This window comes from Cervus canadensis, chromosome 26 (genome assembly GCF_019320065.1).
Source record: "Cervus canadensis isolate Bull #8, Minnesota chromosome 26, ASM1932006v1, whole genome shotgun sequence".
Lineage (NCBI taxonomy): Eukaryota > Metazoa > Chordata > Mammalia > Artiodactyla > Cervidae > Cervus > Cervus canadensis.
Window position 1 is genome coordinate 29,186,355 of NC_057411.1, and position 27,106 is coordinate 29,213,460.

At 35.9% G+C, this 27,106-nt stretch overlaps 1 protein-coding gene across 4 annotated transcripts in view; it reads right to left on the bottom strand.

Moving 5' to 3' along the window:
* Window positions 1-742: 742 nt before the first annotated feature.
* The window catches only part of CNOT6L (CCR4-NOT transcription complex subunit 6 like), a 113,617-nt gene continuing 87,253 nt past the window's right edge, over window positions 743-27,106 (bottom strand). For all 4 annotated transcript variants that reach the window (XM_043447705.1, XM_043447703.1, XM_043447704.1 and 1 more), the window contains 4 exons: window positions 18,357-18,508; window positions 15,342-15,569; window positions 13,038-13,240; window positions 743-8,107 (listed from right to left, as the gene is read on the bottom strand). In XM_043447705.1, the coding sequence (XP_043303640.1) occupies window positions 7,895-8,107; window positions 13,038-13,240; window positions 15,342-15,569; window positions 18,357-18,508 (796 nt within the window). In that variant the 3' untranslated portion in view covers window positions 743-7,894. The remainder of the gene's footprint in view (window positions 8,108-13,037; window positions 13,241-15,341; window positions 15,570-18,356; window positions 18,509-27,106) is intronic.

The window sequence follows — 27,106 nt, forward strand, 5'->3', positions numbered from 1 at the left end:
GTGTGCCTTTCCCTCCCCTCTTCCAAGATTCTAAGGTTTAAGACACCTTTTACTACAACACTTCATTCTTCTTAGTCATAAATAGAAGAGGATCTGGAATGTGAATTCTTGGAGGATGAGGAGCCTGTCCATCTTTATGCCGCACAAAGCATCTAGTTCATGGCAGATACTCCTGTATCTGTGGCAGGTCCGCCTGTTGAGACTGGTCCATACTGGTAACTCTGCATATCTGGCTGATAGTTGTCTGTCAGTCAGACTGGGCTAGATTATGCTTTGATAACAAACATTTATTCAGGGGCGGCACCATTGATTTGGCAGCTGTTTTCACTTACACTACACGTCCTAGGCTGGTCAGCAGAGGAGCTGTTCCTCAAAGCTACAAGGACCTAGGATGAAAGGTTTGATCTCAACATGTATTTCTATGATCATCAAGGCAAGACAAGGGAATACCTGTGACAAATTGTACACTGGCCATTACAGCCCCATTCAGAAGTCACATGTCCCTCTGTTCCGATTTCTTCAGCCAAAGCAAGTCTCATAGCTACAATTATCTTACAAATCTTTTCTAAACAAAGTGTTGCTTAAGGAGTGCTGTCGTTTGCTCTAGGATAAATATTACATAATATGAATTTGTCATTTGTGCCTGACCCTGGATCCCGACTTCACTGTAGAAGAGACGTGCTGATCTTAAAGCAGACCCTTACACTGCACACACAGAGAGTAAAAAACCAAGACAAAGGTATGCAGTTGCAAAATGGCCATTTATTGCCTACAGGGGAAGGACGGGAGGGAGAGAAGGGGAAGTACACAGGCGCAAGGAAACAAGCATATATTTAGCCCTATACATCATGTGTGAGCAGTACCCAATCTCCAAAATGGAAAAAAGTATTTTGTCATCTGACATAGTAGTTAAGGTTCTTAAGCACCTCCCTCCTGAGCTGCCACGAGATTGAAAAGGCAGGACTGCTTTGTTTAGTCAAATGTTCACATTAAAGAAAAAATCCTACCACCCAACTGTGTCCTTCTGCACACACATTTTGTACAGTGTCTATTGTGAAAAACATCTCAGCTGAGCAGTTTGGTCAAGATTCAGACCTCATGAACTGTTTAACTGTAATAAATAGAAAAATAAAGCAGCTGGTGATTTTTGTCAGAGAGAATGTGTTCCGTAAGAGGAAAACCACTTTCTCTGGGGATGACAAGAGTGTTAAATGATTAGAACACCACAGAACCAGTCTATAAAACATTAAACACTAGTAAGCTACAATTCATGGCACTTCATTACATCTAATTTTTTAAAAAAGAAAGGAAGAAAGTCTCAGATTTTGAACTGATTATTAGAACACAGTAACAAATTGATTTACTGCTTGCCTTTTCTTAGGACAAAAGCAAAGTAAACACACAACTTAAAACAGAAGAATCCGTTTTGGAATAGTATCAGTAGAAACTAACCAGTATTTAGGGAAAAAAAAAAATCACCAAAACTTCTTGCTCAATATTAAACTCATGTGCTTTACTCTCCAACCATGAAATTAGTTATAAAAACACTTTAGAGGCCACTGAATCACAAAAAATGTATGCGAAACAATGAATTATTAATTTAATGCCAAGTAAGGAAAATAAATGAACCCTTCTCTATTCAAATGGTAAATTGAGTGGAAGAGTAAGTCATCTCATGGACGATTAGTTGGCACTTGTTTTATGGGTGAAAGAAATCACAATAGAAAAAAATATATATAAATTAACACGGTGAACTTGACCAACACTCTGGCCCTTTCAGAAAGAAAAGGTACATATACACTCTCAAAAAAAAAAAAAAATCTCCTCCCTCCTTACCACCCCACTCCACTCAGAGACAACAAAACCCGAAGTTGAAACATTCATTCCCCCTCAAAATATACCAAATACTCCAATGAATTCTATTCCTCCACTTCTCCTGGACGAAAGAATTGCTTGCATTTTGACAACTGTACGAATGCCCATAGTGCACTTTTCAGTGCTGCTGGTGTTTGAGAAATTTGCCACTCACAACACTGAACACTTCCAGATCCAGTGTGCAGTTACACAGCCATCCAAACCCTGCCCCACCCCCGCCCCAAAACTTGGCAGAGCACCGCTCAGGAATTTCAAAGGTAAGGACATATATTTTAAGCAAGTTAAGCACAGAGAAAAAGGACAGTACAGTTTCTGAATAAATACACACCCAGACTACTGCATCACTTACTGCATCGAGAAATAAACAGTGAGAAACGAAGCCTGTTCAGTAAGAAGCAAAGCCGTTGTTTGACACATCAATGCTGAGCCAATTGTGTGAGTTAACTAATTAAACGAATGTGGTACATATAACCATTGATAAATTGAAAGGAAATACAGTCATATATCAGTAATTAGAAATTAATACAAAACTGAAAAGAGCAATAAAGGACCACTTTTGAGAGGGCTACCATGATTCTTATGCTTAAGAGTGGAAAGTGACAGACATACAAATAGGGACATTATCTCAATTTGGGGAGACTTTTAACAAAAACAACTACTAGGAGGCATCAAACTATGCCTCCCAAAAGTCTCTGAAAGCTGAATATTTCCAATGCTACTGTGCCAAGAGAGTCATATCACTTGGTGTTTGCATATACTCTTCATAATGTAGTTTGTTTCTGATGACACAACTTGTCATTTCAGTACAATGCTACTAAATTTTATACCACTGCAAAGAAAATGCAGAAATGTCATTTCTTATGCTTTGAAAGTAAAAATTACTTTACCTAAAAACATTCCATTTCTTCGGTGTCATGATGTTTGTTGAACAAAACCTCAACATGCTTGTTTTCCTTTGGTTCCAAGAATAACCCAAGTCTAACCAAACAAACTTATGCCAAAAGAAATGACTAACTAGGCTAATGAAGCTTGCTTTCCCTGAAATCTCCCTCTTTCTTATAGAATTTGTGATTGTTTAACAGAGAAACTTACACAAAGAAGGTATTTGGTTAAAAACAAGAAACATGCATGTTTACTTACTACCTTCCTGAAAAGAACTTTTTTTTTTTCCCCTTTCTGTGGATCTTGTTCAAAACATCCTGCACTACAAAGAACTTTTTCCTTTTAAGCTCAAAGGTAGACACACAATAAACATGCATCATGTTGTAAAATCCAAGATGCTTTTGGCAGCATGTTCCTGAACAGATTACAATTTTGGTAAATAGGCCAGGGTAAAATGTACTAATTTACTTGTGTTGGAATTCAAATTTAGTGATCATGATGTTAAAAAAAAATTACAGTCACTCAAAGCAACCATAAGTATAAAAGTTCTCCTCTGTCTACAAATTCAAAACTTTAATTGAAGTTCCTGGCTTAGAAAAATACTCTCATTTCCCTAGTTAATATATTACCCTGTAATTCACAGAGTTTTAGAAACATGATACAACTCAGAAGGAAAAAGTTAAATCTTCCACACATTAGAAAGGTGATTTTTTTTAAAAGGGAGAGGACAGGTGGAAGAGAAAGACTACCTTACAATCGTGAGAATTCACACTTCTGTCAAACTAAGTATATATGAGTGCTATTTTGAAAATGTGCAATCAAGTCTTTGCCTGCTATGAAACTGTTATGGTCTGCCAAATCTATCAGAAACTGATGATGCTGTTTGTGACTGAACCTACTATCAGCCAGTACATTTTATAAAGCGATTAAAATCCCTCAGAAACTCAGAACATAAGGCCTTAGAAACAAAGTAAATAAGTATTGGGACACAGTTGACTTTTATTGCTAGAAAATCTAGCCTTGGATTAGGAATGCCAAACTCTGTGCCTCTAGTTCTCTCGAAGAACACATTTAAGCTATTTTTTTCTTGCGCTTTCTCTATTCCTTGCTTTTTGATTTCAAAGTATCGTTGGCACTAGTGATTTTTAGAAGCTCTTAGAAATGCAAATACAAACTTAATTTTTCACCCACTTAAAGTATATACTTAGGAGATACAACTTTAAAATGGAACACTGTATGTTTTCCCATGTTCCAGTTTTAATGTGTCACATCCTCAGTCCTAATACAACCCACCACAGAATCAAGTGATATGAGCCTTCAGTATCTTTCAACTTTCTCCCTCGCTTCTCTCTGATTTAATACATAACTTTAACATGGTTGAATATATAACTTTTATCAAAGAATAGGGACAAATAAGAAATGAAGCTTTGTATTTCTGCAAACTATAACACTAAAAACACAGTGGCTTCTTTAATACATTCACACAGGATGCTTATTAGTAAAATTAAATATTTGCCTATGACCATCAGAAAAGTAATTTGAAAAGAAAGAGCTTGGAACAAGGCAAATGGGAGGGAGGAAAAGCTGGTCTCAGAACCCATTGTGCCATACCTGACTTTAACATGTGATATTCAAACGAACGTTCACACGCCTTACATCAAAGAAATGAAACAAAAATATTCAGCTACATTGTACAAAATTTTTTTTTACATAAAACATCATAAATCTTGAACAGATTTACTATATCTGAATTCTAAAAAGTTGCCTATAGAATGGTGCTGGGATTCTGTTCTCTGCTTGCTTTTAGGCAGTGCTGTTGCTTAAAAGTTGACACCAGGCACAATATTTTAAAACAAAGTCAACAAGCAAGGAGCAGTAAGTGGATCTGAGCCTTTCTCAGATGTCAGTCCTGAGGATGCTGCAAGATTTCCCCATCAAAATATGTAAAGCTATGAGGCGGATACTGATGCCTGAGAGAGTGGGTGACGTGACATGCACTTGTATGACTGTTATAATGGCAAACAGTGCAGTTTTCCCTTCCTCAAACAACACTGTTTTGATAAATTTAAAGAACACTCCAGTTCTTAGACAGAGATCAGAAATCATATTTAACAGTTTAAAAAAATAAAACATTATCACAATCTAAAAATGCCCAAATTTTCTTTAACCTTCAGATAAAATATGCAGCAGTCCCATGGCATAAAGCTTATTAACTTATTCTGAGAACCAGAAAGTATATGAGCATAAATATTTTACTTTCATTGAATATATACCATATGTCATTCACCTCTTCCTTTTGGCTTCTCATGCCAAGGTTCCAAATGGCATGCGTTTTCAACAAGACAATACTGAGGGGAGCAGCATTTCTGATCATCTGAATTGGCAGCTCAAAACAGATACCACTCCTTTTACAAAGGGAACAAAGGGTGAAGGGTGTGTGAAATTTGGGCAGTGGGCTCAAGGGAAACCGTGCACAAGAAATTTGGGTTACCATGCCCCAAGTGTGTTTGCCACCCAAAACATAACACAATTACCTACTTCAACAGAGCTACTACCAACATTTACTAAAACCACATTAAAAATACACAGGATAATGAATGGTTTGAAAGAGTGCATTTGGAAGCAGAGAGAACCCAATTACACACCTTCCTGCAACAGAGTGCCTCGATCATACACAAAATAAACTTAAGCTGTTTACAATGTTTCCCAATTTTTTTTTTATTTTTCCCTCTACATTTAACTATTAAAAAAGTTTTTTTTATTAATAAATGGGCTCCTCTGTGGTTCATATACAATCATAAGTGAACTTTAAATTCCATTTTATACAAACATCTCAAAAAATATCGGGAGTGAAGTATGGTAAGAAATATTGCTCACATTGCTAATTAACATGCGTATATGAGAAGAGGAAAATGTATTAGTTAGTGCATATACCTCCAGAGCAGAAAACCCACCCAAAACAAGAGATAAAAATAAAACATACAGTAGCTGATTACAAAAAAAGGTAATGTCCACAAAATTAAGTTTTTCATGCTATTCTACTTTCCAGTACTATGCTTCAGGTAATCAATTTGCATGGCTAGATGTTGAATGCTTGAGGTATATAAGAAGGGATACCTGCACACTGAGGAAAATCTGTCATCTTAAGGGTTGTTTATTTTGTTTGCTTATTCTGGTATCTTGACATTTTTAAAAGAATATTTTATTTACATCAAACTTCACTCAACTACAATGACATTCCAATTATAATAGATGACAAACCACGCCTCTGTCACTAGGCACTTTTAAAAGGGAGTTTAGGCTTTACAGAACCCTTCTGATGCAATCCTATATCTGATATCACATCATCCCACCACCCTTGTCCCACTAAAATTACCCTTCAGGGGAGATATTATCATATGTAGCCTGATTAATTTACTACGGAAGAAATTAGTATAAAATGACCAAAGGAAATGCATCATTTAAGACTAATAAAACAGCCTAAGATGTCAGGTTTCAAAGAGGAGACAAATTGTATATATTTAAAACTAATTAAATAATTTAAATTTGACCTGTACTTTATATATTAGTGAGACACAAATATAGGCTATTTTCTTTTAAAATTTCATTCACATAATGGAAAATTTCTTGTTTATTAAAAATATCACATTTTGAGACTAGAAACAGTAAAGTGCATGAAAAGTTTAAAATATAAATTTCAGAAAACTCTTATAGCAGCAAAAAAGCAGAATAAAGAAAAACTTAAAAACACAGACACAACCTTTTCCTGTTACTGTGCCATAATTAACATCAAGTAGCCAACCAATTTTTCCCCCAGAAAATGGTATTGCGTTCACTGCCTCTTGAGTCACAGATTTTCAACTGGCCCCTCCTGGGCGAAAAAAGGATTCCAACGTATCTAAAGAGCATTATCAATAGTTGGGAATAAACCAGTAGCTTCTTAATTCAACCCTGACAGACAAGAGAAACAAAGATTAAAAGCATATAACGGCCATTTGGCAACTAGAGTCAGGAAAAATGATTCAAGGTTTTCAACTACTCCCTGTTCTCTCTCCCCCCCAAATCCTTTCCATTGTCACCTCAAAAAGCCAAAACCAACAGCCACTTGACCTACTTTGGGACACGTGAAATATCTGTATAGCTTTCCACCTCTAAAACTTTGATCAGGGCCTTTTCATTCAGTAGTTATTTCTTTTAACATATGCCCATAACAGCAAAAATGAAACAGATCATATAATATCTGTTTTTCCAGCACAACCAGGCAGAAAAGGGTGGATGGAAATTAAAAAAAAAAAAATACTGGACACTAATTTTAGGGGCATCCTATATAGGCCAAATTCTGTTTTCAAGATGTGCGGCAGTAGAAATTACCCGTTGTTTTCCTATAAATAAACTGGAGAGACAGGCTTAGAATTAATATTTCTAGTAAGGTTATAACTAATAGGGGAACAAAATACAGAATGATTCCTCAAAAATCAAACAAACAAACAAAAATCGACCAGCGCTTGCCCAACAAATTGTGTGCTGTTAAATGCTTGATTTTTTAAAGCATACTGTGCAATCATCTTTAATTTCTCAATTTTTCTCATTATGGCTAGTTTATGTACAGATCTAGCAAATATAAGTGCTTTGTTAATGTGCAAATGACTGGGGAGCCAAAAATCAGTTTGTTATGGAAAACAAATTCAAGAAAGTTTCCTGCAAGGCATACCATCATTCAGTTTAAAATCTCACATTTACAGTCTTAAAAACTGCCTTTCACAAAGATGAAAAATGGTTGGCTCACTGGAAAACATTCAAAACAAAGTATTTGTTTTGGAAAAACAAATATATTTGTTGTTGGGCCTTGAACTGGTGATTTATCAATTATGAATGCTGACTCTTAATATAATATGAAGACAGTCCAACTTAAAAACATGTTAAATCAAAAATTTGTAAAGAGTAATACTTTGGTTCCAGCCCTAGTGCCAAATGATACCAATATGCACAAAATTGTACAAAATCTTATAGCAAACACATAATGAAAGGAACCTGAAGAAGCAGCTTAAGGATGGCCATACTTCACTCCTACATACTTTGATTTACAACTGTACAGGTCCATAGCAACAGATCCCCGTCGTGGCGGGGTAGTACTCCACTACCTCCGGTTAGGCAAGTGAACACCATTGACAAGAGGCAGGAGTGGAGGGTGGAGTTCAAGTTGTGTTAACAGTGAGAAGTGGTCTGAAGGGATGTGAGGGTGTGGACACCCAGTGATGTTGTTCTCAACCAGCCATTGAGGATCTAAAGGCCCCAGGACACCAAGCACGTTCATATGAGTCTTGGAATAGAAAATGTAGTCAATCACGCCCTGGAAAGAGATTGGGGGTTGGAAAAAGAGAGAAAAATATATGCTTAGATAAAAAGAAAAACCCAAGATATATAAAAGAACAATTCATAATTTGTAAACGACAAATACCTGAGTAACCTGTATTTCTGGTACCTGCTATCTTCAGAATGGGTCAAATAAAGCTCAAATCTTGAATACGAATTATGTGAAATAAAGGTGGCTAAAGAAGAGGGAAACATAGTACCTAGTAGAACCACAACACCTTGCACACGTGCTCATATAAAGCAGATTAATGAAATAAGTCGTGTCTGACTCTTGTGATCTCATGGACTCTAGCATGCTAGGGTCCTCTGTCCATGAGATTTTCCGGGCAAGAATACTGGAGTGGTTTGCCATTTCCTTCTCCAGGAGATCGTCCCAACCCAGGGATCAAACCCGGGTCTCCTGCACTGCAGGCAGATTCTTTACCAACTGAGCTACAGGGAAGACCTCACATGTGCACAGTAGTAAGCAAATTGAGAAGCTAAATAAGCCTACCAAATCATGTCTAAGCCTCTCCAGAATTAGCTTGCTTGGGCCAGTGAAATCTCATTTATCAGTATAAACATTATGGAAACTGCACTGACTCTTCCTGTTACAATAAGCAGAAAATAAAGATATTTATACATATACATAGTTAATGAAAAGTTATGACAAAAATAATTCTTTTAATGAAAACCAGCAATACTTTCAGCTATTTGTACATCAACCCAACACATCTGAATGAAGCCATTGTAAAGCATGTTTCCCAACTGCTAATCCTAGCTCGGCTTTCCCAGATTTTATACATGTATACAAAATATTGCCTATATTTAATCATTCTAATCTGTTCTTTAGTTTAGAATACTCATTTTCACAAATCCTGGTGTACTGTAAAGTCTGGATTCCTTGCTGCATAAAAATACCTCAGCAAAAAATATTCAGCAGAGACCTATGTACATATTCAGTTGTACATCTCAGAGCGAGATGATTTGCTTTATCTGGACTGTAAGTTTCAAAACAAGTGTGCGTTGTTTTGCCCTGGGTTGTGTATATGCAAGAGAGTAAAGTCAACTTTCTTCCTTCCCATACCAAGAGGGCCTGAACCCAAGCATGGAGAAAGACTTCCACACTCAGAAGTACTTGTTTTATTCATAAATACTACATACAGTGAGTTCCAGCTAATGTTTCAAGGTGTTCCACAGTGAAATGGGCTACCAAAAAAGAAAAAAAAAAAAAAATAGAACTCAATGAAAAAAAGTTACACTGTGAAATTTTGTAAACAATTACTTTAGTTTGCTAATTTGGACACAACCAAGACCAAAACAACCAAACAGTTCTTTTGAGGGAGAGGGCTTTATTCAACAACAGGTATACCTTAACCCTACTGTACCACAAATTAAGGAATCTACTTGAATCCAGGGGAGTACGCTCTGCCATTTATGTTCCAAGTCCAAACAGTAAAGAAATGACATTGGTACAATGTATTTTTATCCCTTCCTTTTGGCTAACGCCTAGTTTTGCAGTACCATTTTAGGAAAAGGTCAACAAGAGTCACAGTGGCTTTCCTTTCCTTTATGAGACCACCTTTTGCTTCAGCAAACACATTTAAAACATTCATGGTTTACACAAATAAAACATTTTCAATTACTTCTGTTGAATAAAACCTCCTATATCTTACCATTTTATTATAAAGTGTCTTTATGCACATTAGTTACTAGGGCTAGAGAATCCTTTGTAAATACAGACCCCAATAAAGATGTTAAGCATTCTAGAATCGCAGATGCATTTTAACTGGAGACATCACTTGTAACTATTTTCTTGGTTTGAAACATCAAGAGTAAAAGCTCTTATCACAAGCCTTAGAAAGATCATGTCTGAACTGGCCGGAGTATTTATACATATGTAGGTACATTTGTACGCTGTATCATATTCACAAATAAGGTTACAGACTAACAATTCTCAACCTTTTCTGATTCAAACTGTTTCTTTTTTAAAAGACACTAATGCAGGAAAATAGTCTTTGTATTAGTAAAGACAACAGGTAAATCTAGAATGGTGTATGAGAAAAAAGTAGAAACAGCAAAAATAGTTTATGAACTAGCAATATGTTAAGCTTTGTTTTGTAAAGAATGTGAGAAAATTATACACTATAAATTTCATAATGTAACAGAAAGATTTACTATTTGACCTAACAGGAAAAAAGTCCTCCCTCTTTTCATTAAATGGTTCAGACACACCCTTGGACTGATGCAAGGAGGGGTGGGTGGTGAAAGCAGCAGCCTGTTTCAATCAGCAGTTTATTCAACTGATCGCGTGTGATGGACTGAATGTTTGTATTCCCCCAAATTCATGTTAAAATTCTAATCCCTAAGGTGACAGTACAAGGAGGTGGAGCATTTGGCAGATGACTAGGTCATAAAGATGAAATTCTTATGAATGGGATTAGTGCTCTATAAAAAGAAGCCCCAGAGAGCTCTCTCTCCACCAAGTGAGGATGCAATGAGAAAACAGCTGCCTGCACCCCAGAGGACAAGCCTCACTAGAACTTGACCATATTGGCACCTGATCTTAAACTCCAGCCTTCAGAACTGTGGGAAGTAAAGTTCTGTTGTTTTATAAGCCACACAGTACATGGTGTTCTGTTATGGCAACCTAAACTCACTAAGATACCTGGTCTACAAGTAATTCTCCTAACTGCTTCAAGTGACTCCAAATTAGTTACAGATTATATGACTCAGTTCCAAGTACCACTTTTCTACATTTTTAGTTTATTCAAGAACCAAGAAAGTTGACAAATGCTAAGTCAAAATGAACAAAATTTAACAGTCATCCACTGATGCAATGGCACGATACTAGACTTGGATCTGTATTTAACGCTAAGCACATGACTTTTATATTTGACGTTACCTATCCTTTTCTACCAACTGCCTTCAAAAGTGGTGCATCACCAGTTACCTAAAATGCTTTGTATGAAACTGAAGTTTATTGTCTGCTACTTACACCAAAAGTAATTCTTTCTAGCCAGGTATGCCCTTAGTTTTTTCTCTGATCATTCTTCTTTTCCACCCTATTCCACCCTCCTGTCTATCTACCAGCCAGAGATCATATTTATCTTCCCCTTCATGCCTCTCTTGCACATAGTTCTGTCCTTTCTCATCCTATCATATATATGCAAACATCACTCTCTGAGCCATGCACTTTTGATTCTTTAACTGTACTTCTGTAAACAGTAGAAATGGTTCAACAAGATTTTTTAATTCAATACTAACACATCAGATCTTTTGCAGAAATAAAGAATAGATTTTAAAACTATTCAGATGATTGAGGAAGATGGCTTAGATTAATATTCTATATTTTTATTTCCCAGTTTTTACTTTATGGACAAGGAAAAAGTAACCTTTATAAAAGCCTAGTTAAGGGAGAAATGACTTAAGTCTTTCTACATACATACACACCAAAACAACAGTGAGAGTTGTAGAACCACTGAACACTTACTTTAGGGAGCCTTTTTGTAGGTTTTCTGGGCTGTGCTGGCAGAGGTGTATTATATACTACTGCAAAGCATTTAACCTACATATTTAACTGTGTATCATTAAGTTCAGAGGTTTTCCTTTAAGCTTACACAGGAGCAGTGGATTGACAGAGTCAGCTGGACACTTCATCCCAACTCAAGTGTTCAATGGTATGATGTTGGGAGCTTGAAATGTACTACAATGAGAGTACCTGTACCACAGAAATTTGCAAACACTACAAATTTGGGTTTCTTTTTTCTCAGAAAGCTGGTTATTAAATATTCATCAGCACATTATTGCATATGAGTGATCTGAACAAAATCAATTATCTCTGCATAGTATTACCTACTCAAACACTTAAAATACTAAAATTAGATTCAACCTATAAACAGTTTGTTTCCATTTCTTGATTACAAAAACTGATGAATAACATCAGCGCATAAATTTCCTGTTTTCTTCCTACTATCTGTTTCTTGGAAACAGGCTAACAAGCACTGAAAATGGAAAAAGGCTACTAGAGATGTGCCAGAGCCCAATTCATAAATTTCCTTTGGTGTTTTATTAAATTCCCTTTAGGCTTCTTACTCCTAACTATTTTCCAACATCTGCATTTTCAGGATAGTATAAGACTTTAGGATAGATTCCTGAAATGCCAGAAAGTCAAACAAAGGTACAAGAGAAAAGCTACAGACAGAATGATCAGAAAATTTGCAAAGGGAAAGGGATTAACTACAGAAAAACCACTATCAATCAATGTTTCAAAAGAACAGCTGATCCTATAAAGCTGATCCTCTTAATTCTTTTTCTTATTTTGCAAAAAAATCTTTCTTTTTCTTTTACTAAGCTAGAGTGGTGGTCCACTGCCTGGTAATTTACTAGTATGACAACGTGGATATAAAATAAACCCTAAGTACAATCTTTCTAACCACATCGCCCAAAAAAAACCTGGAAAATTATAAAATAAATATCAATGGAAAGAACTAAGAAAATTTTGAGGGAGTACTCTACAATTTATTCAAGGTGAGTTTAGCTTTATCAAGTTGCTTACTATTTGGATCCTTACTGAAAGTCAGGGATGGTATGGACAAGTGAGGATTAACTGTGTTTATATTAATAAACACAAAGTGCTTCTGAACAGTACCTGGCACATACACAGTATTTCAGAAATTTCTGCTATTATCATGGTTATTTGAAATTTGAGGAAATGAATTTTTAAAGAGAATTCTCAGTTCCACAATAACAACCACAAAACCTAACAAACCTCCTTACATATTTAGGTGCATACTTAGCCAAGACATTTAGAGAATGTAAAAACTCCTAAAGATTATACTATTAAACGTAAGTAACATAGCTCTGGCTCTTTCTTGTCACATTTGTATTTGACATAATTTCTATGCCAGCCCAGAGGCTTCACTCACTTTGAAATCAAAGGTGTAATTGGTGTAAGGCATCAAGTTATTTTCATAGGCGCTCTTCAGTTGGAAGCCATGTGTGATTCTCCCTTCTGAGCTTCCATTCTTCCCATTGCAGCTGAAGTTCATAAGACACTCATTGTACCTTAGTTCCTTGAAGTCTTTGTGGTTGTCAGCTACTCCTCCATTGCTTAAATATTCCACAACACCTGGCAGAATAAAGAAGAAACACTACCATTTAGCATTTAGACCTTAAAGAAGACTTCATAGCCAAAATCCGCTGCCAAGTACATGTACCCAAGCTCAGAGTGGATTTATTACACTGAACATTTATCTTTACTTATGAAATTGCCTTCTTTAGGTTAATGTTAAGAAATCAAATATCAGCAATTTCATATGGTTCAATCAAATTGAAGGGTATTTATTTGCCTATTTCAGAGCAAAATATCTGGATCACCCTGGAACATCTTCAGTTTTCTTAATGGCTTTCAAGATGAAGATGATTCCCAGGGTCTAGGGTAGCATTCACTAGTAAAGTCTTGACCCTATATGTTTGTAGAATATTATTCCAAAGCAACCTCTCTTTAGTATTTCACCATTCTATCCAGTCAGTTAACAATTTCTGGACTACATTATAAAAATTTTTAAATCATTCACAACAAAAATAGATTTTGCATCTTCAACACTTCAATGTCTAGCTTCAGGAAGGCAACATCAATCTTTGTTTCAGGCTACAGTGAGACTTTTCAGTCACACTAAATAAGACATTATATGCTGGAGGTAGATCACTTGGTCAAAAATACTGGACGTGTCTAAAAAGCTAAAGAGAGTAGAAGCATTCAAAAAAAGTATACCACTTCCACATGGAAAAAAAAAAATACTGCAATCTTTCTGATGATGATGATTAGTTAACACTATCACACATCTCTTTCTATTTGTGAGTCAGGAAAGGCAGTAACATACATAAAGAAAAAATGATGAGCACAACATCAGTACTGTGAATAGCTGAAAAGGGGCTATCATTTATCTAGCAGTTATTAGACGCCAGGCACTGTTGCAAGAGCCCTACACAGTTAAACCTCACAAACAACTCCATGAAGTGGATAAAATTATCATCCCTTTATTTAAAAATGAGGAACTTAAGTCAGAGATTGCATACCTCCTAAGAGGGAGAACCAGGAACCAGCCCTGAGAGTCTGGCTTGAGCCAGCTCACTATGCTATGATGCCAAATGATAGTCAAATGAGACTGGAGAAACTCGTGCTAAAGGGCAATGCACTCAAATAGGAGGAGATGGTTAAGGGGTCAAAGGGGCCAGGAGCTGAAAACAAACCTTTGTGAAAGGATGATTTCGGCATTTATTTGCTAAGGAGAGAAAGCAAAGGTATTTTCTACATGTGAGACTTTTATTTATATTACAGTTGTAAGTATCTGGGTTATTTTACATTTACTATTGAGTGGTTGTTTTAAACAATTTAAAGTAGCTTACCAAAAATATACAAAATTTAGAATATGCTTTGGTAACAGCAAAACAACAATAATGTTTTACATTTGAATTTTAATATCTAAGTGCAGAACTGATTCTTTTCAACAAAGATCTAAAGTAATTTAAGTTAGGACATAAAGAGGTTAAAAGGAGCTCAAGATGTAATGTGAAATCCTAAGATAATTCTGATCATTCTTCTGCCACCTAATATCAGAATTAAAGGATTTTAATGAACTCCCTTAAAGGTTACCAACATTATTAAACTAGATAACGATATGTGCTGAACATTTTCTAGTTGCCTCTCAGGTCACCCTTCTCCACTGCACTCTCTGACACAGGAGGCTGACCTTGACTTACATCAACTGCAAACCCCTTCCCACTCTGCTGGATCTGGTCAGTGGACAGCAGTGGTGAGAGATCAGAGGACAGAAGCAGAGACAAGCTAAGATATATACTCCCCTGGCTCCCTTCTTGTTGGTTTGCCAGGGACTGATTGTATCCCAGTTCAAATCCGCAGCTCCTGTTACATGGCCCTCTCCTCATAACTACTGTTTCCAAGTTCTGATAGCAGCTCCCACCCCTTTCCCTAATTCCCCCAGGAGCAGGGTACTGTGTCATTCATTGTTTTGTGTCCCTTAGCCTTTGGAAATAGCTTAGCTGAATAAACTCTTCTCAATTACCCCATGTCCTATTCCTGGGATTCTTACAGATACACTCTTGAATTTAGAAGAGAAATTCTCTGCTCAAAAGTTAACAGCCAGCTGACCTTTCAACCAGAAGTAAAAGCAAAGTTGAATGCAAAGAGTAAATCATGTTATCAATACCTGAATCTGGCAATGAGTTAAGATCTGCACATAGCACCAGCGGGATGGAATTAGGATCTGCGGTTGGGCTGCCAGGCCTACTTGAGGCTTTCTCCAGAATGTTTTTAACCTCTGAGACAAACATCATGGTCTGAATGAGTTTCACATCAGAATACTCTGGGTCCCAATGCATGTGGGCATTTGCCACTATGAGCAGCTGTTTGTCTGCAGCATGAATAGGCTTCATACCTAAATTTAAGCATTAGGGAAACAAAGGTTAAGATTATACTTTATTATCAAAAAAGCAGTATCTTAAGAGTTTTTCCCCCAAACCCATAATCACTTCTTTACTCTTTTCCATTAATTTCTATTTCCCCCCTTTAACTCATAAAGCAGTTCTTAGAAGATAACATGCTGAGATTCTGATAATCCCAACATGGGGATTGACAATCTGCAGCCCATGGCCCATCACCTGTGTTTGTACAACCTGTGTGAGCTGAAGCTGGTTTTACATTTTTAAAGGGTTCTACAAAAGAAGGCTGTGATAGAGACCGTATGTGTCCCACAGAACCTAAACTATTAATGAACTACCTGGTCCTTTACAGAAAAAGTTTGCCAACTCCTTCTCTCTATCCAAGTTAGGATCTATCCCATGATATAACCAATATTTGATTATAGTACCTTGATTTGCTGAGTTTAGTGTAAACAAGAAGTTTAAATATCTGTCACGTAAATATCACAATAACCTAGTAGGTTTTTAGTTATTTGAATCACCTAAACCTTAATTTAAATCCTTCCCACTGCCCAGTACTCATTTACTTTGCATTTTCTGAGCACATCAGTGACAAGATCAGTAGTTAAATGCAAGAACATGATATTAATCTATACAAAATAAAGTAAGGAAGTGAATTTGCTATGAATCTGCTACCAAAATCTTCATACCATACACTCAGAAGAAGTAATTTTAAAAATGAGAATTAGGAAGTATGCTCTCAAAGTCTGGCATGGCTTTCAGATATGGCTTTGTTACTTATTACTAATTTTTATTACTAATAACTGTTCTGGTATTCAGGCTCATTTGGACAACGAGGTATTCAACTACAAAATTTCTGAGGTTATTTTTCCCCCTAAAATACTGTTTTATAATTCTGCCAAAATAAATATTAACATAGTGGGCAAGGATAACACATTAAAAATTTGCCCCCTGAAAGAGGCTATAAGCATGTTTGGAGAGAAAAACTGAAAATTCAACTCAGTTAAGATATACTGACAGAGAAAGATATCCATAAATTTTTAAGGCACAACACTCAACATGCATGGGGTATGTGTGTGCGCACTCAGTGGGTCTGACTCTTTGCAACCCCGTGAACCGTCACCCACCAAGCTCCTCTATCCATGGAATTTTCCAGGCAAGAATAGTGGAGCAAGTTGCCATTTCCTTCTCCAGGGGCTCTTTCCAACCCAGACACTGAACCCACGTCTCTTATGTTTCCTGCACTGGCAGGTAGATTCATTACCAGCTGAGCCACCAGGGAAACCAATATGCATGGTGTAATGCCATTTAAATAAAAAGTATACACATATACACTAGTAATGTGTAAATAATGAGTAAGAGTTACTCCCAGAGTGTATAAATAAGATGGGACTATCATGTTTTACTCTATATACTTTGGTACTATTGGAATACTAGATACATACAAAATTAACTTTTCTATTGAAATTTCTATAATGATTTGTTAAAATTTTTTTCTATTGAAAATATAAACTCTGCAGAAAGACTGGATTTTCTCAGTCTATTATTTTGGTAAAGTTAAGCTTCCATCTTACCAAGCTATAATTATCTTTAATGTTGAGTAAACAAGTAACTGAAGTATCTTTTATATGTGATAGAAACAGTCATTTTAAAGCAATTTGGTCATAAGACAAAAAACTGCAGCCCAAATTCTCTAAGCTATCGTCTTTTCCTAGAAGTTTTATAGTGTCATTTTTGGCTGTAGATTAAACATTCACTATATTAAATATTAAAAACTTGCCCCTTTAAAGAGGCCATAAGCACCTTCTATAATATTAAATTTCCCCTCTAGGAGTACGAGAGATATTTCAGAATATGAAAGTGTCAACTGTATAATTTACAATTACTCTTCTACAGATTAAAAGGAGAGTAAAACTCCAAAACAAATTCAATGTTCGCATTACCAGAAAAAAGGTACCAAGCTTTTGAGAAGAATGAGACTAGAAAGGACATAAAAGTAAGTACAAATAAGAGGATAAAAAAGAAGAAGGAATTTTAAATCATATATCAAAGATTGATCATCTTTGATGACAGATAAACTGAAGAACAGTGAGAAAAGGAGGTATGACAAATATGCATGGCCTGAATAATTCAAATCAATACTTAAGGCAAAAATCTTTTCTTCTACAGGTAGTAAGTAAAGAAAAACATTTTAAATAAAAGCCCTGATGGGGTCTTGACACGTTCTCCCTGCTTTTACCTGAAATACAGTTAGGTAAGCAATGAAATGCTCAAAGGCAGGCAGTAGGAAGGAGAGGGAAAAGGTCTGGATATGCAAAGTACATAATGAGTCTCTGACTTTGAAGGAAGCTATAAATATCTAAAATGGAAAAGAAAAGTACCAGGTAGATAAAAGATCCTGCTCTTACCCTGACAATGACTGAGATATAACAAAGAAATTAAAAGAAAACGTGCCAAGTACTTAACCTTAAAGACAAAAGATTTCACAGTCAAGAAGCTAAAAATACAGCTAAAAAGTCATCATAATTTCCAAATTCAGCTTAAAACAATTCCTATTTCAAATAACCTTTTGAAATTAATGGCATATTAAAGACTTTCCTTTTAACAGAGTACCTGGCAAGTAATATCCCAAGACATAAACGACAAAGCAGGACTATTTTCCTGCCCATCTCGTTTAACTTTCCTCAAAAGATGAGAAAATAACTATGCAATAAATACCAGCATGACACGCTGCACTTGAGATGGTGTTTATTTTTAGTAGGAAGATTTTAAACCACACTCACCTGCTCCAAATAGTTCTTTGTGGACCTCTAATACCACAGCGACACCGATATTATCTTTCGTCATCACTCTGTTCAGCATAGCTTCGGATCCATCTGAATTAGCCATTGCCACTTGGTTAAATTCCACCGTATGCTTCTGCACCAATGTAAATCTAAAAGGTCACAATGCATTAATATTATGGCATCAGGTATGAGAAGAGCACAAGATACAGACACTACTCACTGCCTCCTTAGTCATTTTCTAGCTGCAAGGGGTCTTGTGATACGGTTCTGGCCAATGAGAGGAAAAGTCTGATTACTGTAGAAGCCTTCTTGGAAGTGCCACCTAGCAAACATGGTATGTGTGTGTGTGTGGGTGTGTGTACTCCTTTACCCTTTTCCATCTCTACCCACGTGGTAAGAGACAAGAGGGCAAAAGACAGCCCATTAGGAATGGAGAAGCAGCTGAACTAACTCTGGATTGCCATTTTTGGACTTCCTGTGTGAGAAAATTACTCTTCTCCTATTTCTTTAAGTGGTGGTTGGGATTTTCTGGTATTCAAAAAGGTAAACACAACCTTAACTGAGTCAGCAAGTTAAAAACACAGAAGAGAAAAAAATCTACCTACCCTGTTGGCAGTTTTACTCTCACCACATCAAGAAATCTGTCAAGAAAATGCAGGGACACACCCTTATCCCAGCTAAGGCGAAGCCAATTTTTCCATCTGGCTTCTACTAGAAAGTTGGCATTGGGTGAATATAAGTGAACAGAAGGAATGATTCTATAAGATGAGGGATGGCTCTCCCTGGGATTACAGCTTGTTCATCTGTACTAACAGTATTTCCTTTCCTTAGTGGCAAAGTAGGTACTGTAGGATTTAACAGAATTGAGTCCAGCATTGCCATTTAATAGTAGGATGACTTTAGTCAAGCCATTTAACCTCTGTTAGTCTAATTTTACTAAGTTTGTAAAGCATTTATAAACAGCCAAAACCTACTAAATATACTGTCTGCCTTTCACTAGGTTTTAAAAGGAGAAAAGACATCTCTACTTTTATAAAGGAGCCCTACCCCATCTTCCTCCTAGCTTTCAAAGTGAAGCATGCACACATTCCCTCAAAAATACTAAGACTGTACTGTGTTGCAGGACCCTGTGCTAGATGAAATAATACTCTCCCGACTCCAAGTCTGAATGTCTCAGATGGTTGAGAAGAATAAAAGGTCGAGTCATGTGCCTACTCCCAAGCCAGAGTGACTAAAGGAGTGGAGTTTCCACCCTCTAAAGAGGTGATATTTAAACTGGAACATGAATGATGAGAAATTACCAAGGTGAAGAATGGAATTAAGAGCATTCCAGATAGAGAAGGAAGTGAGAGGTTCTGGGCTAGCAAAGAACTTTGTATATTTATGGGTTAGGAAAGAATGGAAGGGTATGAAATGATGTTGGAGATTAAGAGGAAGAGAAGTGACTGAAGTAGAGTCTAAGCAAGGACATGATATTATTTGATTTATATTTTTTAAGATCACTGCAGCTCCACTACAGACAATGAATTATAGGAGCCAAAGTTTGGGAACTGTGAGACGAATTAGAAAGTTTCTCAGGTTGTTTGGATGACTGATAATGGTGCCTTAGGGTAAGGCAAGAGAAAGAGAAGCAGGCAGATAGAAAATAAGTCTTACAGATACAATGGGTCATCCTCAATATCAGGACTTTTAAAAGTGTCTTTAAGCAGTAGAATTTCTTTCTCAAACAACTCTTGGTAAGATTATCATATATAAAATAGATAAAAGCAGTATTATTTCTGAATAAATCAATCATTGAAAATGATGAATCTGTTTTGATGTTTATAAAAATTTGAAATCAGAGGGTAGAGATGATAATTATAGTCTTCTATCAGTCTCAGTATCCAGTTTATTTCTCTATTCTGTTTTGGTTACAAAGTATTAATAAAAACCCTGATTCACACAGACACACAGATACAAATGGTAAATAACTGGCATTGAACTTAGAAAAAAGCAAGCAAGTAGGCAAAAACTCAATTCAGAGGTCTGCAACAAGTCAGCTAAGCAGTGTATCAGGAACATGTTATTGATTTCCAAAGTGTCAAAATTTGGTATTTGGGACATTTGAGTGCTATTTTAAAGTTACTTAGTTCAATTATTTGGATTTAACTTTTGAAATATCTTGTAAATATTTACAGAGTTCTTAAGGCTTATTTATAGGAATCTAGGGTCCTGCAGGAAAGTCTGAAATTTCTGTTTAACAGCTTAATACTGTAATATTTTTCTTCTACCAGAGTCAGGATATTATTTGGTAGGGGTGGTAGAGTGAGACTATCTAATTATAGAACTGTCTTTACTAAAATTTGTTTCCCTGTATCTTTCTTCAATCAAACATAAATCTAGACCATTTCTTTAAAGGAACACAGAATTTCTTTTCCATTTGACACTACTTTAAATATAATTCCCAAGTCTTCTCCAGAAAAGAAATCAATTCTTGGCATGATATATGGTGTAAAACAGCTGTTTATTTGAAAAACTCAAGTTTAAACTCAAAGGTGCAGTACCTAGAACTGGAGATAAGTGAACTACTATCTTCTTCATTTTGGACTAATTTTTGTTAATAAAAACTGAAAATGTACTTTTGGAAAAGCCATATTAATTTTAAGCTAAATAAGTAATAATATATCTCCACAACTTTTTGGTATTTTAGTTCTTAAACCAGGTCTCTTCAGTTCTGTATTTATAGATGCTTAGAAATAAAAAAATGAAATAAAAATAAAAAATAAAAATAATTATTTTATTAAGTAACATACAGAGATTGGGAAATGAGAAAAAAAATAAAGAAAAAGTCAAGTCACTTGCAACCCAACACCCCCATCAACATCTCAACGTATTTCCCCAGACTTTTCTCTCAAGCATGTGTGTGCATTTTTTACACAATTAGAATAATACTTGAAGTTTTACTTATTAATAATACTCTAAGTAGTACTCTAATATAGACAGGGACATTTCCCTGTAAAATACCATATGCTTCATTCCCTCTAAGATTAGGAACAAGAAAAGGGTGTCCACAACCACTATTAGTCAACAGAGTTTTCAAAGTCCTCGCTATGGCAATTAGAGAATAAAAAGAAATAAAAGGAATACAGATCGGAAAAGAAGTAAAACTCTCACTGTTTGCAAATGACATGATAGTATAAATAGAAAACCCAGAAGAAACTATTAGAAAATTACTAGAGCTAACCAGTAAATTCAGCAAAGTTGCAGGATATAAGATCAATACACAGAAGTCACTTGCATTTCTATATACTAACAATGAAAAATCAGAAAGAGAAATTAAGGAATCAATCTCATACACCATTGCAACAAAAAGAATTAAATACCTAGGAATAAACCTACTTAAGGAGACGAAAGACCTGTACCTGGAAAATTATAAGACACTCATGAAAGAAATCAAAGACAACATAAACAGATGCAGAGATATTCTATGTTCCTGGGAAGGAAGAATCAATATTGTGAAAATGACTATACTACCAAAGGCAATCTACAGATTCAATGTGATCCCTATCATATTACCAATCGCATTTTTCACAGAACTAGAACAAAAGTTTCACAGTTCATATGGAAACACAAAAAGACCCTGAACAGCCAAAGCAGTCTTGAGAAAGAAGAATGGAGCTGGAGGAAACAAGCTTCCTGACTTCAGACCATACTATAAAGCTACAGTCATCAAGACAGTATGGTACTGGCACAAAAACAGAAATATAAGCCAATGGAACAAGACAGAGAACCAAGAGATAAACCCACGCACCTATGGGTACCTTCTTTTTAACAAAGGAGGCAAGAATATACAATGGAGCAAAGACAGCCTCTTCAATAAGGGGTGCTGGGAAAACTGGACAGCTACATATAAAAAAATGAAATTAGAACAACTCCTAATGCCATAGACAAAGATAAACTCAAAGTGGATTAAGGACCTAAGTGTAAGACCAGAAACTATAAAACTCTTAGAGGAAAACATATGCAGAACACTCAATGACATAAATCAAAGCAAGATCATCTATGACCCACCTCCTAGAGTAAGGGAAAGAAAAACAAATATAAACAAGCGTGACCTGATTAAACTTAAAAGCTTTTGCACAGCAAAGGAAGCTATAAGTAAGGTGAAAAGACAGCCCTCAGAATGGGAGAAAATAATATCAAATGAAACAACTAACAAAGGATTAATTTCCAAAATATATAAGCAGCTCATACAACTCATTGCCAGAAAAACAAACAACCCAATCAAAAAATAGGGAAAAGACCTAAACAGACATTTCTCCAAAGAAGACATACAGATGGCTAACAAACACATGAAAAGTTGCTCACCATCACTCATTTTAAGAGAAATGCAAATCAAAACTACAATGAGATATCACCTCACACGGGTCAGAATGGCCATCATCAAAAAGTCTACAAACAATAAATGCTGGAGAGGGTGTGGTGAAAAGGGAACACAAACTGATACAGCCACTATGAAGATGGTATGGGGATTCCTTAAAAAGCCAGGAATAAAATCACCATATGACCCAACAAACCCACTCCTAGGCATATACTCTGAGGAAACCAAAACTGAAAAAGACACATGTACCCCAAAGTTCATTGCAGCACTATTTACAATAGCTAGAACATGGAAACAACCTAGATGTCCATCAACAGATGAATGGATAAAGCAGCTGTGGTACACAAAAACAATGGAATACTACTCAACCATAAAAAGGAACACATTTGAGTCAGTTCTAATGAGGTGGATGAACCCAGAGCCTACTATACAGAGTGAAGTAAGTCAGAAAGAGAAAGATAAATATTGCATACTGACACATATATATGGAATCTAAAAAGATGGCACTGATGAATTTATTTCCGGGGCAGCAATGGAGAAACAGACATAGAAAACAGACCTATGGACATGGCGGCAGGGGAGGAGGGAGAAGATGAGATGTATGGAGAGAGTAACATGGAAATTTACAGTACCATACATAAAACAGACAGCCAATGGGAATTTGCTGTGTGACTCAGGAAACTCAAACAGGGGCTCTGTGACAGGCTGAAGAGCGGGATGGGAGGGTGATGGGAGAGAGGTCCAGGAGGGAGGGGACCTGGGTATATCTATGGCTGATTCCTGTCGATGTATGACAGAAAAACCACAAACTTCTGTAAAGCAATTATCCCACAATTAAATATATATATATACATATATATATATATTTGCTTCAACAATCAATTTTTATGGTTGCATTATAGTCCACTAAATAATTTCACCATGATTGAACTATTCTGTTAGGCATTTAAGGTATTTCTGATATGAGCTATGATAATTAATGAGATTATAGTAATAGATTCATTAGTGTAGTAATAAGTTGTTTTGCATATAAACATTTTTCTGTGATCTCAAATAATTTTCTCTCTTCCTCTTTCTTTTAATAATTGAAGAATTGCAGACTTTATTCCTGTTGAGTATCATTTCTATTTCTGCTCATTAGTTCACCCATTCAGATATTAAGGGCACTTTGAAACAACATTCTAGTTTTCCAAAAGATGAAAATATCCTTGCCAGCTTTTTGGTTTTTTATAAATCTTATATGTATGCATATGTCTTCTCTTATATAATCAAAATTCTGAATAGTGCAGAACAAATTTAAAGCAATAATAAGCCGTCTATTATTGAGGATATACTCTGTATCAAGACCTGTGAAATTACTTCATATTATTAGTCCTAAAATTTTGTTAAAACTTTGCAAAGTGTGGACATGAAGAGATGCTGCTTGGATGCCTCATCAGTCCTTCAGGAACTGCTCCAGTTGCGAGGGCTGCCTCACTAAAGTCCAAGTATTTCTGGGAGTGGCACATAACAGATCAAAAGCGAAAGATAAAGGTCTGGGGATTTTGGTTCCTCCTGGATTAACTCTCACAGGCCATTTCAGCTCCAAAGCTACAGGTGGGGCCAACTGAGGCTGTCTGATGTGCAACCCAGTTCTATTCTCTATGCTCAATTCTGCTTTCCCCCCTTCCTTGCCACAGCTTTTGATCCCTAATAAACTCCTAAACACCAAACTAACTTGGGAGTCTTGTTTCTCGAGAACTCAAATTGTGACAGACAATACTACTGGGTTGGCCAAAAAGTTCATTCGAGTAATATCTTGTGGAAAAAAACAAACTTTTTGGTCAAACCAATGTTCATTACCACTAAAAAGATGAGGAAAACTGAGGCTTGCAAATGAGGTGGTTTATTTGTCTCCAATATACTAGAACTGCTCCTTTACTCCAATGACTCATGCCATCTACTTCTCTAATCATACTTTGGCAAGATATTTTAATACCATGGGATATAATTATATTGATTTGGAAACCTAACTAGTTAAGGCAGTTTAGTGATTTGCCTGGCTTCCCAAGCTCCTCTTCTTGGTTTCCCAATCTCCTCCTTACCTTGTCTTAGTCTTTTCAGTTTGAAAACAATTCTCCTCAATAGAGACCATGAAAGTAAAATAGAGCTTGCAAGACTAGTTTTTTTCCTTGATCATTAATTAGTGACTGCACAATGCACATGGGTATAGTGCAGATGTTATTTAAAATATTCTCCTTATTGCCTTAGCACATTGATCCAATTTTCCCTTTTTTCTTAATTTTCATGGCAAAGAAGACAGGTTCATAAGCTCTTTTTTTTTCTTTAATACATGCTTGGTTATTGAGTTTTTTATTGGGGGAAAAAAAACACTTCTTTTAAAATGAATCCTGAACAATTAACTGGTTCATTAACTGCCTCAAATTACCCCTTCAGTTTTCTTCTTCATTGGTATGATTTATTACTGTATTGCCCTATTTCTGACTTAAACATCCCAATCTTCTTGAGGTATCTAGTTTCTAATGTCTTTGGTTTCAAAAAGTTCAGGAAAATAAAATCAGTTTTCCTAAACAGAGCACATGTCATTATAACCAAACAATCCCCTTTTTAGTGCTTAGAGATACAGAAATGGTCACAGTGATACTCGCAATCTTATTATTTCAGTTTCACCAACAGTTGAAGAATCAAAGAGATAGCTGAGAACTGAGAAACCACAGAAAATTCCTTTTTTCCAGTGAGAATTAAATAAGGGCATAGATATGCTTCTTGGGCCATAAGAACTTTGCAGGGACTCTGCTTTTAGAAAATAAGATTTCCAGCACTACTATAGCTAGATAACCTCCTACAACTCATCTTGTTTCTGTGTTTATTTTATACTATATTTATAATTATAATACATCTATAATAACAGTAAGAAACAGTTTACCCATATTCTATTCCATACTACTTTAGAACAATACTTCTTACTTTCTCTCCCCTCACCTCAACCAAATAATCTCTACTCTGCTTCTCCTTTCTGTGAACCATGACCCTTTCTAATCACATTAAACTCACTCTTAAACCTAAACCAAATAGAAATTTTTATTGTATATGCAGTATAAGATGCTATAAAATGTGTTCTTGGGTCCTTTCAAGTAATCATGGGAGTTCCAAAAAATAATCTGCTAGAAAAGGTAAGCTTAGAGAGTGAGATAAATAGGGAAGAAAAGTGGATATTCACCATTCTAGATATATTTGTACAACTCTTTTAACCACTGAAAGCATTTTCACATTTTTGGTCATTTTAGCCCCATAAAAAACCTCTGAAGTCAGGCAGAACAGTTATTATTAACATTCACACTGGAAAGGTAACGAAACTGGCATAAAGCAATGTTCCAGATTAAATAAATGGGAAAGCTAACACTGGAAACTAGAAATCACAACCTCCGATTTTAAAGTTCTAAATGCAACCACCATCTATGACAGACAAAATTAGTAACTGAGAAACTAGTAAGACAGGATTATCAGAATAGGTTATTTTGGGACAATACTATATAATCTACAAATGAATGCCCTCTTCTCAACCACAAAACAACCTGTCATAAAATGGAAGGCAAAACAGGACCTGGTCTTACCTGGTGTCTTTGAGACAGAGAGCAGAGGCAATACAAGGACTAAGCACCACGACAACCTAGTTGCCAACCCTATTGAAGAGACTGCCTCGTCACAGTGTAATTAATGGTCACACTGTTCTAAAACTGCTGTTTTCATCTTTCCCTTTCTCACTGATTTGAAGCAAAGTATGATTAGATCAGAACAGCTAACCTCAGGAACAGCAAGTATGTCTAGTATCTAGGTCTGGTTTCAGCTCCATTTTTCGACATTTTCGATTTCTTCAAATCGTGCACTGGGCTCCAAGACTCCATTTCTACTAACTGTTTAGTCTACAGGACAAAATATGGCAAAGAGAAACTTTTTGACTTTCAAAAATTTACCTATAGTAAGTTTTCCAAACACACACAGAGAGACAAAATACATGCCCATATGCATATGTGTGTTTTACAAAATATTTCAAAGTGAAAAAAATTCACAGCATTTTAAATAATTCAAGTCTGTTTTCAAATAGTCGGTTGTCTAAAGTTTCCTAAATAACAGTTATAACTGTTAGTTCAAAATCTTAATTACCTCTAATAAACTATCAAGGCATTTTAGATTTCCCTCTCAAAACTGTGAAAGGAATGAAAAATGATAATATCATCGTTCAGAAAGAAACAATGGCAAATGGAAAAACGAGCTGATGTCACATCTCATCACATCTCATCAGTGTTATCAGTAATTTTTTTTAAATTATGATGTTTCAAGGAAATTTGTGTGTGAATACAGGTAACAAATATGAAATTCAAGGTAA